The sequence below is a fragment of the Haliotis cracherodii genome, unplaced genomic scaffold (genome assembly GCF_022045235.1).
Source record: "Haliotis cracherodii isolate W230 unplaced genomic scaffold, xgHalCrac1.p SCAF_22, whole genome shotgun sequence".
Classification (NCBI taxonomy): Eukaryota; Metazoa; Mollusca; class Gastropoda; order Lepetellida; family Haliotidae; genus Haliotis; species Haliotis cracherodii.
This window is the reverse complement of record NW_027266278.1, coordinates 11,011,923-11,027,208: the sequence shown is the minus strand read 5'-3', so window position 1 is coordinate 11,027,208 and position 15,286 is coordinate 11,011,923. Positions and strand designations below refer to the sequence as shown.

Below are 15,286 nucleotides of genomic sequence, written 5' to 3'. Positions count from 1 at the left end.
CCAAAGACTTAACAGAAAATGACAATTTTCTACCATGGTAACAGAACTATAATAAAAACAACAACATTTGTGTCCAGAATTTTTTTTTTTTTCCAAAAATGTAAAAGGAAATGTCAAATAAGAACTTTCACACACAGAGCATTTGTTCTGATCGGAACAAATATATTGCAAGTATTTGTTCCATGCTTTAAATTCATGCATCCCTTCTCTATCCCTCCCCGCCCCCTCCCCAAAAGAACCAGGGCCCAGTTTTTAGTATAGCCCAAGAAAAACAGTTGACAGTTCCACAAGGTAGAACATATGTGTATGAAAATCTTGTATGACCGGAACAAATGTCAGTGTGATAGTATACAAAACCTGCACCTCAAAATGAAACAAAAGTTGGTAGCAAAGATTCTGCCGGAACTTATATGCACATGGTCGATAAGTCATGGAATATGAGCCTCAGGCATGATTTGAACTATTGTCTGAGGTAGAGGAGACAGATCAGTTATCTCCCTTGTAGGGCGGGTAATACGAAGCTTCTGGCGGCTTCTTAGTAAGTAACTTGCTCCTTGCATTCATGCAGTCAATGTATCATCAATTGTACCCAACCGCTTACTGATAGGACAGGGATTTCATCCTTCAGCTCGGAGTCTAGGAGTCGTTTGCTGTCTCACCATGCTGCTAGGGGTAGAGAATTGTCATCATTTTTGTTTTACTTGGATATATCTGCCACCCCCCAACCCCTTGTCTGGAAGAAGTTTTACTGTCTTACTATGTCCCGTGATGCTGCGAGGTGTAGTGGAGTATCGCCATCTTTGTTTTGTGTAGATACATCAGCCTCCTTGTCTAGAAGCAGTTTTACTGTCTGGCGATGTCCCCGTGATCTTGCTAGGTGTAGAGGAATTTTACCATCTTTGTTTTTTGTGGATACGCAAGCCCCCTCGTCCAATAGTCGTTTCACTGTCTCACTTTGACCCCGTGATGCTGATAAGTGTAGAAGAGTATTGCCATCTTTGTTTTGTGTAGACAGAAGTAGCTTTACGGTCTCAGGGTGTCCCTGCGATGCTGCAAGATGTAGGAGGGTATCACCATCGCTGCTGTGTGCAGGTACGGCAGCTGCCTTGTCTAGAAGTAGTTTCAATGTCTCACTTTTCCCCCAGAACGCTGCTAGGTGTAGAGGAGTATTAAAACGTTTGTTTGTTGTAGTAAGAAGTCGTTTTACTGTCTCACTATGTCCCCACGATGCTGCTAGGCACAGGAGAGTATTACCACCTTTGTGTTTTGTAGATAGAAGTAGTATTGCTGTGTCACTATGTCCCCGCGATGCTGCTAGGTGTAGAGGGGTATCACCATCTTTGTTTTGTGTAAATACACCAGCCTTCTTGTCTAGAAGTAGTTTAACGGTCTCACTATGTCCCCGCGATGCTGCGAGGTGTAGAGAAGTATTGCCATCTTTGTTTCGTGCAGATACATCTTCCTCCTTGTCTAGAAGTAGTTTTACGGTCTCACCATGTCCCCGCGATGCTGCTAGATGAAGAGGAGTATCACCATCTTTGTTTTGTGTAGAAACACCAGCCTTCTTGTCTAGAAGTAGTTTAACGGTCTCACTATGTCCCCGTGATGCTGCAAGGTGTAGAGAAGTATTGCAATCTTTGTTTGGTGACAATACATCAGCCTCCTTGTCTAGAAGTAGTTTTACGGTCTCACTATGTCCCCATGATGCTGCTGGGTGTAGAGGAGTATCACCATCTTTGTTTTGAGCAGATAGAAGTAGTTTGACTGTTTCACTATGTCTCCGCAATGCTGCTGGTTGCAGAGGAGTATCACCATCTTTGTTTTGTGAAGATACACCTGCCTTCTTGCCTAGAAGTAGTTTCACTGTCTCATGATGTCCCCGCGATGCTGCGAGGTGTAGAGAAGTATTGTCATCTTTGTTTCGTGCAGATACATCTCCCTCCTTGTCTAGAAGTAGTTTTACTGTCTCACTATGTCCCCATGATGCTGCTTGGTGCAGAGGAGTATCACCATCTTTGTTTTGTGAAGATACACAAGCCTTCTTGCCTAGAAGTAGTTTTACTGTCTCATGATGTCCCCGCGATGCTGCTAGGTGTAGAGAAGTATTGCCATCTTTGTTTTGTGCAGATACATTTGCCTCCTTGTCTAGAAGAAGTTTTACTGTCTCACTATGTCCCCGCGATGCTGCTAGGTGTAGAGGAGTATCAACATCTTTCTTTTGTGCAGATACATCTGCCTTATTGTCTAGAAGCAGTTTTACGGTCTCACTATGTCCCCGCGATGCTGCTAGGTGTAGAGGAGTATACCCATCTTTGTTTTGTGCTGATAGAAGTAGTTTCACTGGTTCACTATGTCTCCGCGATGCTGCTGGGTGCAGAGGAGTATCACCATCTTTGTTTTGTGCAGATAGAAGTAGTTTCACTGTCTCACTATGTCCCCGCGATGCTGCTAGGTGCAGAGGAGTATCAACATCTTTCTTTTGTGCAGATACATCTGCCTTATTGTCTAGAAGCAGTTTTACGGTCTCACTATGTCCCCGCGATGCTGCTAGGTGTAGAGGAGTATACCCATCTTTGTTTTGTGCTGATAGAAGTAGTTTCACTGGTTCACTATGTCTCCGCGATGCTGCTGGGTGCAGAGGAGTATCACCATCTTTGTTTTGTGCAGATAGAAGTAGTTTCACTGTCTCACTATGTCCCCGCGATGCTGCTAGGTGCAGAGGAGTATCAGCATCTTTGTTTTGTGAAGATACATCAGCCTCCTTGTCTAGAAGTAGTTCCACTGTCTGACTATGATCCCAATGTGCTGCTAGATGTAGAGGAGTATCACCATTTTTGTTTTGTGTAGATAATTCAGCCTCCTTGTCTAGAAGTAGTTCCACTGTCTCACCATGTCCACGCGATGCTGCTAGATGTAGAGGAGTATCACCATTTTCGTTTTGTGAAGATACATCAGCCTCCTTGTCTAGAAGTAGTTCCACTGTCTCACCATGTCCACGCGATGCTGCTAGATGTAGAGGAGTATCACCATTTTCGTTTTGTGAAGATACATCAGCCTCCTTGTCTAGAAGTAGTTCCACTGTCTCACTATGTCCTCGCGATGCTGCTAGATGTAGAGGAGTATCACCATCGTCGTTTTGTGTAGGTACACCAGCCCCCGTTTTTTTAAGTAGTTTAACGGTTTCACCATGTCCCCGCGATGCTGCGAGGTGTAGAGGAGTATCACCATCTTTGTTTTGTGTAGGTACACCAGCCCCCGTGTTTGGAAGTAGTTTTACTGTCTCACTATGACCCCAATGTGCTGCTAGGTGAAGAGGAGTATCACCATCTTTGTTTTGTTTAGATACATCTGCCCCCCTGTCGACAAGTTGTTTTACTGTCTCACTATTTCCCCAAACTGCTGCTAGGTGTAGAGGAGTATCACTATCTTTGTTTTGTGTAGATGCATCAGCTTTTTTGTCAAGAAGTAGTTGCACTGTCTCATCATGTCCCCACTGTGCTGCTAGGTGTAGAGGAATATCACCATTTTTATTTTGTATTGATACTTCAGCCCCCTTGTCTAGAAGTTGGTTTACGGTCTCATCATGTCCCTGCTGTGCTGCTACATGTAGAGGAGTATCACCATCTTTATTGTGTGTTGATACTTCAGCCCCCTTGTCAAGAAGTAGTGTCACTGTCTCGCCATGTCCCCACTGTGCTGCTAGGTGTAGGGGAGTATCACCATCATTATTGTGTGTTGATACTTCAGCCCCCTTGTCTAGAAGTAGTTTTACCGTCTCAACTTGTCCCCGCGATGCTGCTAGATAAAGAGGAGTAGCCTCATCTTTGTTTTGTGTAGATACATCTGCCCCCCTGTTCAGAAGTAGTTTTACTGTCTCACTATTTCCACGCATTGCTGATATGTGTAGAGGAGTATCACCATTTTTGTTTTGTGTGAATACACAAGCTCCCTTGTCTAAAAGTAGTTCCACTGTCTCACTTCTTTCATTCTCTGCTGCTAGATGGAGCGGAGTACTTCCACTTCTATTCAACCTGTGTACGCACTGTGGATCTAATGGCAGATGTTGACCTTTTTCTTCATTTAAAAACATGTTAGTGTAGTGAAGATTTCCTGCCTGAACTGCCATATGTAGAAGTGTATTACCTTTTCCATCTGTGATATATTGAAGGGGGCAGTTGGCAGGTATCAAATGTATCAACATGTGTAAGATGTCACACATGATGGTAGAGTCTTGACAAGTATTAGAAAAATTGCTTGAACAGTTACACCTCTTATGAAGCAATGACAGCTTTAATATTTCCTGACACCTTGATACTATATCCTTGTCATTTTTAAGATATTGTAGTATATGTTTCACTAAGTACTTATTTCCAGCTAACACAGTGACAAGGAGTACATCGTATGGCTGAGGTATCTCTGAGGTAATATTCTTTGTCAGACGTGTCTTGACAGCTTGATCAATTGCCGGTGAAACACACAGTGCCAGGAAGCAATCAGACGGATGTGTTGTACACTTGTCTAGCAGTTTTCGCACTAAGTCGTTATCCTGGATATACAGAGCAGGTGCCAGCAATTCAATTGTATCAACTTCATGGAACACGTCAGACAGTATTTTCTTCAGGAGAAACGTCAACCTCTGTAAAATTACATCAGAGATAAGGGACGTATAGGTGAAAAGGGTAAGTGAATTATGATAAAAACCAAAACTTGAATGCAAATCATCATCTCCTTCAGAAGAGGGAACGTCCATCGTAACACATTTCACCTCGTGCTTTTTCTGTATAACTTTAGCTAACTTTTTATTTTCCCGCCAACGTTCTACCAGAAACTCCACAAATTCCTCATGACGTAAAGAAGGATGATCAAGTATGACACTGTAATTTTCTGACAGAAGAAGATCTGTGATCTTGTCAGCTAATATATGGAAATTGTCTCTGGGTAGGATAACGGCCAAGTCATCCTTGTTCATATGCTGTGTATGCATCAATTCCACCAGCATCTTTGGTGGGCAATTGTGTATAGCAATTTCAGGTTCCCGTTTTGAAATATTGATAAATACAACGTCATGTATAGATTGATGCTGGAACTGGTATACTTTTCCCGTTTTCACTAAATACACTTTACAGAAATCCTCTATCTTTGATTTAATGTTTGTCACTGTGACAACTGTGGAAATGTTGCAACATTCTTTAAGATACTCAACCGTGGACTCAAGTTCTTGTTTATAGGTAGAGAGTTTCAGTTGATCTGAGCTGAGGGTACCATCTTTCATCAATGTGAGAAGGAGGACAAGGTGACCAATTCCATCACATTCCTGCATTCTTGCTATTTCCTCAGAAACGAACTCCTGCGGCCTTTTGAAGAATTCCATGCCTTTTGATTGTGCTTCCTTGCTTGATGCAAAGAATGTACAACACTGGGGAAAACCGAGGACAGTGGGCATTCTAACAATGTCATGACGTTCTTGATGAGAAAAGAATTTTTCTCCACATATCTTTTCTATCATTTTAAGTTTTTCTTTTGGTGTGAAAACATATTCTCCTTCATCTAGAACTATGCACTGAATAGTTTTTATGAGTTTGTACTTACTGATCTTGGCATCACACTGTGAACTTATTTCAGATCTTGAGGTAATGACAAGCCATACATGACCTGATTCCACATTTAGCCAAAGTCGGTCAAACAACTTGACCCAATTATTCACATCTGATTCAACCAGATTACTTGATCCAAATATATCATCGATTAACACCACATACTTTTTCTGTTCAGTACTTTCATCCCCGTGGTGGTTCTCGTGATTTACCTTCGGAATCAGATTCCATTCATTCCATGATGAGAGCACGATTGGCAAGCGGTCTTTTTCTTGTGATATGTTTGCTAAAATCTTTCGACCAAGTGTAGATTTCCCTGAGCCTGACTTTCCTTTTAAGAAGACAGATCCATACTGCTTTAGTACATTGTATGCAGACCTCTCAGCGCGTGTAGATACATGCTTGTTTGAATCGGCCTTCTTGATAAGTTTCCTTGCATCACCTGCAGTTATATGTTAGTGTCAGTATTCAAGTAGTTCTTGTCTGACATTGACATTTCTAATACTTTCAAGAATAGTGAGTGAGTGAGTGAGCTTGGTTTAACGCCGCTTTTAACAGTATTCCAGTTATATCATGGCGTGTCAGCTTAATGTGGGAGGAAAGCCCGATGTGATGCAGGTTTCAGACGTTTTCCACTTCAGTGAAACTCAAGAGCACGGGTATGGTGCTGACAGACCTAGAAACATAATCAGGGCGAACCGGGATTCAAACCCAAAGTCATAGATTTCTGACGTGCCCAAGGGACGCAACTCTGCACAGCGAATCCTGGCGCCTTAGACGACTTGGCCACCCGTGCCCCGCTTTCAAGCATAACTCTGTATAACATCAATAATTTGAGAAACGATAAAGTACCCTATTTGATAAATCTTGACCACATAATGATGAGAAGCATAGATATAAAGTAACAGTTTGTTTGTAATATACCTTTTCTGAGAAAAGTGGAACGTTGTATGCAAAGCCAGCAACAAAATACGGAAACTCCCTAAGATTTTAAACATATCTTTTTATACCTGTATAAAGCTTTTCTTTCATCTTTGCATATTTTAGTTGGGTTGGCCCAAACAACAATTTCACTTTGATGGCAAAATGCTCCAATACAGGGATCCACTGAAAGTATTCATCAATTATGTGGTAAACTTGACTTTTCACCTTCAAGTGACTTCTTATTGTCTCATGATTTCTATTGTTTCCATTTTCTATGTTTGTATGCTTTCAGTAAATGTGTTGTTTAAAATATTCGAAACTTTCTTTTTTTCTTCAAAATAGCAAATTCTCAAGTTTGTTTCTCTTCTTACACTCCGGCAATATTATGGTGGCAAATGTCTACGCTGAGTTTCAGAATATTTGCAGCAATAAAAGGACAAATACTTATTTTTTTAACATCATCCAGGAATCCTAATACTTAAACAATCTGTAGTCTACTTGCATTAATCCCCATTTAAACACAGTTTCAGCTTCCTGTAAATTGTGGTTCTTGAAAAAACGATATTATGCTTTATTGTAAAAAACTATTTCATTTTTTTTCAGTAAATAAAGTAAAAGCAAGATCACACTAATTTTAACATATAAAGGTGTCAAATGTTAAATTCATCTTTAAAATGATGTCCTACTTTGAGCCATTTCATCCTCATGAACATATGCAGGTTTATTATTGGTGGGAAACGAGCATGTGACGAACTCGTTCATTGGACCAATTCCAGACAAACAGAGCATGAAATAAATTCACTTGATATTGAGTCAGGTGAGCTTGAAATAGAAGGAATCCCAAGCTAAGAACATTTCACAAAAGTACATTATTTATAGAAACAGTTTCAATGAGATAAGAAGGGTGTATGGTCACCTACAGGCCGTTTGTGTAACTCGATATGGAGTTTTTGAAATCTTGGTAACACCTCGTAGGAGGCATTACAACGATTGTAGCACCTCGCAGGAGGGCTTTCAATCATTGTAATTCCTTGTTAGAACAAAAACAACGAACAGCTTACGAGACGCAAGTGCAGATTTCGTGCCATTGCGAGACGCACGTGCAGATTTCACACCGTTGCGAAACCCACGTGCTGAGGTCACCGATTTAATTGAACCGAGTTCACGACTGCAGGCGATATTTCATCTCCGGTTATACATTTTAGAGTTTTGATTACAGTTATTTAATTAAAAACGTTGTCTATGCGATGAGTCGGTTGATAAGTTGGACAAACCATGTCTCCTCGAGATTACTAGAGATTGTAAACCGTCACATTCGGGAACGTTTCTCGGGGCCTACTGCCCCCTCCGGACGTTACCTCCTGAGAGGGTTTACAATCCCTCGTAATCCCTCGGAGACATGGTTTCTCCTACACAGAGACAACAGTGTTGGTGACTGGGTGTAGTGAATCCAGTGGATCACGAGATTTGATATCCATTCTGATCTTATGGCAGTCTTGTAACTTTCCAAGTATCACATCCTTGTTGAGTGTGGGTATTCTTTAAGTAAAATTTGGAAGCAGTCTCTTTCTTTATCAGACAGTATGGTCCGCCCAAGCGTCCATTAAGTAGGGGTAGCTAATTCATTCCTTAAAATATACCTGTAGGTCTTCCAATCAACTGAACTAGCTTGTGTTTGCTTTCACAGGTGAAACATTTCAGTACTTACTGACTACATTGTCCAGTTCGGAATTACTGCAGCTGTCTGAAACACAAAGGTTGTTCAATTTGATTATAATAAATGCTCAACATTTTAGATAACCATTTGATGTAACATTTTACAGGATCAGTTGACATAACCAGTTTCAAGAAGATAAAGTCGGTCTCTGATGTGTATCACATGTTAAAAATGTGATTTGTTGGTGATATGTTCATGTACAATAGTCACGATATGGCTGAAATATTGCCGACGTGGCTTTAAATGTTAACTCACTCACTCGTGTACAACCAATAGTAACTGAACCCATATTCTTATGGATCCTCAGCAATTGTCATCTAGCAGCACATTACACAAAATAGTGGTTTTCTTTATGAAAACGTAAGCCAAATTTGATGTTTCATCCTGCTAGCTAGTTGTTTTAAAAATAGATATCCTGGAATGATAATAGGAGACAAGCCTACAGTGTTTTGTGATAGTCTTAACAGTAGCTGAAGTACATCTTATATCAATTTTGAACCGAGTGCTTTAGCATGAGATTTTTCAATTACTGCCATGACAACAATACCACTTAAAAATTATACTCTTTATCAACGCATAATTACATGTACTCATGGGCTAATAGCTTAGTGTAATCCAGAAGAGGTCACATGCAGTGAAAAACGTGAACAATATGTTTTCAAATTCAAGCCTAAGTACATAGTTGATTGCAAGTCATCTTGTCCAAATCGATGCTCATGATGTTAATGGATTGATTAACTGGCCTGGACTCTATAATATTCAGACTGCCGTCATATAACTCGAATATTGCTGGATGCGACCTTAAACAACATACACATAACCAACCAGCCCTAACTAACCAACCGATTGTATTCTTGACTGGATTAGAATAATGTTTACAGTATATTTATATATATATATATATATATATATATATATATCATATAATGGGTAGGTTTCTCCGCAGGATAAAGCCAACGGATAAAAACGATATCCGTTGGGGTCATATGCGGATAGAGATGCAAATATCAAAGGTCAAGTAGGGACTACTTTCACTGTTCATAAACAAACATGGCGTTGCCCTCGTCATTCGGCGATCGAGTCAGAATTAACCATCGGGAATCTGGATAAACTACAGGGATAATTGCTATCATTATCAAAAGAGCAGTCTAATATACTGAAAATCAGTGTCTAACTGTGACGTAGCTAAGACATTTTATAAGTTATGGCAACTTTGGAGGTATAAATTTCGAAACAATATTCCAAGGGCACGAGGCCTAGCCAAGCGGACCAGAAGCCATATCTGTGCTTGTAGACCACTGTGGCTTTAAACCTTCTCCACAAATAAAAATAGTTGGATTTGCCCGAAATATGTTTGAAGTGTTACCTTGTTTCGTTTTGTCGCTGTGTGTACATAGGACTACACTTCTTAACGTTATGACAGGACAGACCGACAGTCAACAACGTCTGACCGTGGCCGTAACGTCTCATAGACTAGGGTTAGAGTAGCTTCCCTTTGACAAAGGGCACTTACTCTAACGCACAGACCGTTTGATTGCCTCGAAAGGCAATTAAAAACAGTTGTTGTTTTGCGTATATGTTGCTTCGCCACTGTACAAGAAACAGATTTCATTTGGAACAATATTGGCTATTGTCACTGTCCGACTGACACATCACATTTTGAAGCACAGAATTAAAAAATGACATTATATGATAAAGAGGTTATCAAGCTTGTGTGTTTGGGGATGGTAAATATCCTGTATTAGGAATAAACACTATGTATTTAGCTCGCCAAGGCTCTCTAAATACAATGTTTATTCCTAATGCAGGATATTTACAATCCCCAAACACACTCGCGTGATAACCTCTCTCTCTCTCTCTCTCTCTCTCTCTCTCTCTCTCTCTCTCTCTCATGGCATCATCAACCTCCACTCAACATGTAAGAAGTGTGGTCATTTCATATTTACAGGGGATACTCATGCTTCCAGCTAGAAGATATTGGGAGGCTGGAGGTACTGAAAACTCTTGGTATAAGGAAGGTATCTCCATCTCCAAAGCAGTCTTCAACAAGCTCTTTGAGGCCATTGAGAAGGCCAAGCATAATGATGTGGCAAAGAAGAATGTGAATGTGATTATGTCTTTAACCATTTCCACTGCCGCTCCTCCACTGAGCCGTCTCCTAAACCCGCGACACCAAAGACGCCTAAACTGCTGTAGCTTCTCCCTAAGTATGCCTGAACAACTTTTTTCCATGCCATGTCTTTATGAACTCGGACCTTATGAACATCAAATCATCTACTGATAAGGGGTCTTCCCGACCACTGCGCGCCCTACGCACAAGTCATCTACCGTTATGGGACCTTTTCAGCCTCCGCATGGACCCTGCATGGACTCTACTAGCTGTCGATCTTCAGACTCCAACTCTGCACGAGCTTCAAGGAAGCAAACGGTTTCCGCCAAAGTCACCAGCTCTCATCACCAGCAACCCTAGTGGGTTTAAAGAAGACCAGCCTACCAGTTCAGATCCATTTGGTAACAACATTCTTTCACAGACTCTGGAAACTTGGACGATGATCCGCATGGGGACCACGTGGATCCCACGCCCCTTCGGATTCTGAATCGGGTTTCATGTAGGAATTTTATTTACAGTCCGACTATTCTCCTCAACGAGATTATGAGCCTGGTCATATCTTATCCGAACTACTGGAAAAGCCTTATCACCTTATGCCTGTTCTCCAATCTGGAAGAAGTTGGAAGAAGGGTAATTACAACAGATGCCTGAATATGCAGATGACCATCATCTTCCCTTACCGACATTGAAGAAGAGATCATATCAGACAGTCCGTACACCATTACTAAGATACCTTTGACCATGGCATGGATAGGGAATTAGCTAGGCAAATAAAAACTCCATGGACATCGGAGCGTATATAAGCCGGTTTGTGGCAGGAATTTGATATGTCATCCCACCACTACAGGAGTTTTACAGGAAATCACCGGGGACACGCCACAGGCCATCAGGACCAAGTAAGACCCATACATAGTCTTCTGGATACCATAGTCCGCATGCTTAAGGACTTATTCTCCAACAATATTTGGATGTCATTTCAGCTTATATGGGTCAAGTATCAACAGCTACTTTCCTAGATTCGCACCAGATCTGCCTCAGATCAGTCTAAGAGGATAGTTATGTCACAACCCATCAAGCTCTTTAATGACAAGCTAGGAAAGATCATCAAGGAAGAGCGTCAAGATACAATAGAGCGATTCCAGGTCTTCACTGTCAACCTGGCTGTGAAAGCTTATGCGTCGGTATGTAAGTATGAGAAAAAGATCAAAATCTGGCAGTTGGTTTGATCGCAGATTCTAGAACCATCTCTACATTCGTTTTTTAATCAGTCTTCCAGTCTTCTGACTCCCAGTCTAACAGTCTAAAACTCCCAGACATTCAGATGATCATTGATCTGAAGCTTCTCCCAAAATCATTTCTTGTTTCTCCTCACTTGTTCCAGATGGAATCTGTACAGCAGTTATGTTCGACCCTCAGAACGGGAGATTGGCTAATCAGGAAAAACTTACAAGACGCCTATCTCTATGTACACACCCATCAGTCATCGAGAAAATATCTACGCTTTGCAGTAATGGAAGTCTTTTACGAGTTTAAGTCCTTCCATTTGGGATTTCGATAGCACCTTTCCATTCACCCGAATAATGGCTCCCGTCTTCAGCTTTGCCCACATACAGCTATTCTTTATTCATGGTTGTTACCAGGACGATTTTCTAGCGGCGGATTAAGACAGATCTCAACTACATCAGAACATGATCTTCTTTATCCACCCAACCAAATGAGAGATAAACCCAGTGTATGACAGATTTCAACTTCATGTGGGACATCTCCCACTGTTTGATCGATTGTTTGCCTTGACAGACTCCATCATCTGCCGGATGAAAGTTTGACAAGTTCCCGGGTAGATGAACATCCCAGTGGACAGTGACAATGGAGTGGTCACTTCATAAAGAGATTTTTGTAATAAAAAATAACTTCACGATGGGACACCCCACAGCCGGATCTCAAAATCCGTGGAATATGTCGTGACACTGCATTCTCACTATTTATATTTTTTAAACACCATATACATATTTCTAGCAAAACGCGGGAACAAGGGCAAATGCAAAATATGACAAAATATGTTTTATATTACCATGTAGTTTCTGCGATGTTCAACCCACGAGTCGCAATCTCGGGGTGAGAGTATTACAGCAGCAAGCAAATGAATAGCCAAACAATGCACTAACATTAATATTTTTGAGTGAACATTGCTTCATTTGTCATTTCGCAGGCGTATTTGTTAAGTGTGGGGATGGATGAGGTTAGAAAATTAATTACAAACTCGAATTTACAAATCAATTTTGTGATTGCTGTCAGCACAAAAAGCAGTGAACATGAAATTCATAACGAGGCTTTCTGAAACTTTCAGCATTGCGTGTACGTGTCATGCGGTCTAGTTAATGATCCTACTCATCGATGAACGGATCTACACTGCCGAGTTCGGTTTTCGATCACCAAACAGTTGAAATATAAAATTGTTTTAAACTTTATGTTTTTTTAATGTCATAGTTACTTGCGAATTTTGGTAGTCTTATCAGGTTGAAAAATTTATTATGTACATTTGTGATGAAATACGGAATAAAATATTTTAAAGATGTACTATTTCAAAGGTTATTGATGCTAAATATATAGATCTATTACAAGACAATTTAAAATGTCATTTATTTAATGAAAATTCAAATTAATGGTAAAAAAACTTTGATGAGGAAGAATATATACTTCAGTACAGATTTTTCAGGATATTATTGTAGAATAACGCCCAGAGCCTTGTTTCAAATTTGATTTATTCTAACTAAAGATATATTATTTCAGTTTATCATTATCCCTTTTCCTATGTTACAAGCAATGAAACTGTGCATAAAATTACTTGTGCCCAAAACTTTCCTGCTATATTTGGCATACAAGTGTTTGTAATATGTACATACCTTTGTATCTGATCTTTTATTGATAAAGGTTTATTTGCAGTTTTGGTTTACCATGATATAATCTACATATATATGGTATCATATAATAAATGAAATCTGTTTTGTGGTAACCAGACTTCACAGGATCTGTTCAATATTATGTCAATATTGGGATTTTCTCACGGCTTTTCAATGGACGGAGCTATTGCTTATAAAGTGAAAGTATTTCTGCAACATGGCTCCAGATAAGGACTGTATGTACAAGTGCAAATATACGATTAAATATGGATTAAATTCCTTTAGATGTATTAAGTATGGGAAATGTATTCCAAGTTTGATACATATTGAAGATCCGGGATAGAATAGGTCTTCAGCAACCCAAGCTTGTAAAAGGCGAATATGCGTGTCGTATGACGCAAATAACGGGATCGGGAGGCGAGGCTTGCTGACTTGGTTGATGCATGTCATGGATCCCAGTTGCGTGGATCGATGCTCATGATATTAATCACTGGATTGTCTGGTCCAGACTCGATTATTTCCAGACTGCCGTCATATAGCTGGAATATTGCTGAGTGAGGCGTTAAAAAACAAACCAAACCAACTGATACATGTTTCTGATTGAACTTTTTATAAGCATCTATTTGATATCATGTTTGCCCTATTAAGGGCCCCTGACACTTACTATCGTAATCATCCAAATGAAATTTCATAGTGACTTACTTTTGATGCACATATGGGGGGGGGGGTCATGTGGTTATTATTACAGATTAGGGACCTACCATCCAATATTGGGAGGGGTTATGTTATTTGCTTATATAATTACACACAATTCAATTTACTTATTTACACATATTGTAAACTCATCAATTTACTTGCTGGGATTCCCATAATTCTAGGGTGGTACCTTCTGCTTTTAGCCCCTAAATTTGGAAAAAGGCCAACATTTTCAAATACAACGGGGCATTTTAACATTGTGCTGTACTGGCAAGTGCGGGTGTTCCTAGGGAATATATGAAATAGTCACGTAAAGGGCCCATGTCAGAAAATTCCTTGAGTGAACCCTGTATTTCTTAACATGTGTCAAGACTTAAAATAATATGTTATCAATAACTTGTTTTGACACACTTGTGAAGTCCATTGCTTGTAATTGTCAGAGTGCATGCAATGACTTATGATATGCACACTGACATTTTTTGCTATCATTTGTAGGGTCCGTGGTGACTTACAGTACTTTTGCTACCTGCATGGACCCCAGCCGGATTTACATCATCCCTTCCGCTGTTGGCGATTAATGACAAATTTAGCCAGGTTAAATGAACATATATACTACAATTAAAATTGTGGTGAAAAAACATTACTTTGAATGACGTGGTCTGACATACCCTCTCAGGGGGACAATCATTTTACACCACTTCAACCCCCATCAAGGATAAAGCCATGAACAATCTCAGTTAACAAGTTTTCCACTGCCAATACTAAAATATGTATTATTTACAGAACATATCAACAAAATTTATGTAATAGTTCTAATTCTTTTAAAAACCAATAATTAAATGATTACTTACGTGATTAAAAAGATCCTTTAGCGATGAAACTGTGAAATAGTTATCCCTTGTGATGGAAAAATCAATACAGTCAAGCAGGACATGCTTGACCGTGATTCTTTCATCACAAGGGATGCAAAAGGGAAGATCCTCACCTTTTAAAATATATTCATGAGTGTACCGTGAATGGCCAATACGACATCTCTTAAAATGACACCTTCAAATCTGGACTGACAACCAAAGTAGGTATAACCGATATTTGCTTTTATTGCATGTAATTTATTTATACCCACTTGGATGTCCCACTTCTTCTGCATTAGATCTCTGATATTACATCTAATAACAGGTTTATAATCACTGTAGGGTAGAAGAAGTGGTGTCACAGATTTGTTGAGTGCTGCTTTTGCAGCAGCATCAGCCATTGTATTACCAACAATTCCGACATGGCTTGTTAAGCAACAAAAGAAGATGTCGTATTGGCCAGTAGCAAGATTATTATGTAACTCACTGATGTT

General features: G+C 40.0%; 1 protein-coding gene across 1 annotated transcript in view; it reads right to left on the bottom strand.

Moving 5' to 3' along the window:
* Positions 1-655: 655 nt before the first annotated feature.
* LOC139471225 (serine/threonine-protein phosphatase 6 regulatory ankyrin repeat subunit C-like) overlaps positions 656-15,286 on the bottom strand; it is a 39,130-nt gene continuing 24,499 nt past the window's right edge. Inside the window, exons 4-5 of the mRNA XM_071253518.1 lie at positions 8,227-8,262; positions 656-6,036 (exon numbers count right to left, since the gene is read on the bottom strand). Of these exons, the coding sequence (XP_071109619.1) occupies positions 746-6,036; positions 8,227-8,262 (5,327 nt within the window). The 3' untranslated portion in view covers positions 656-745. The remainder of the gene's footprint in view (positions 6,037-8,226; positions 8,263-15,286) is intronic.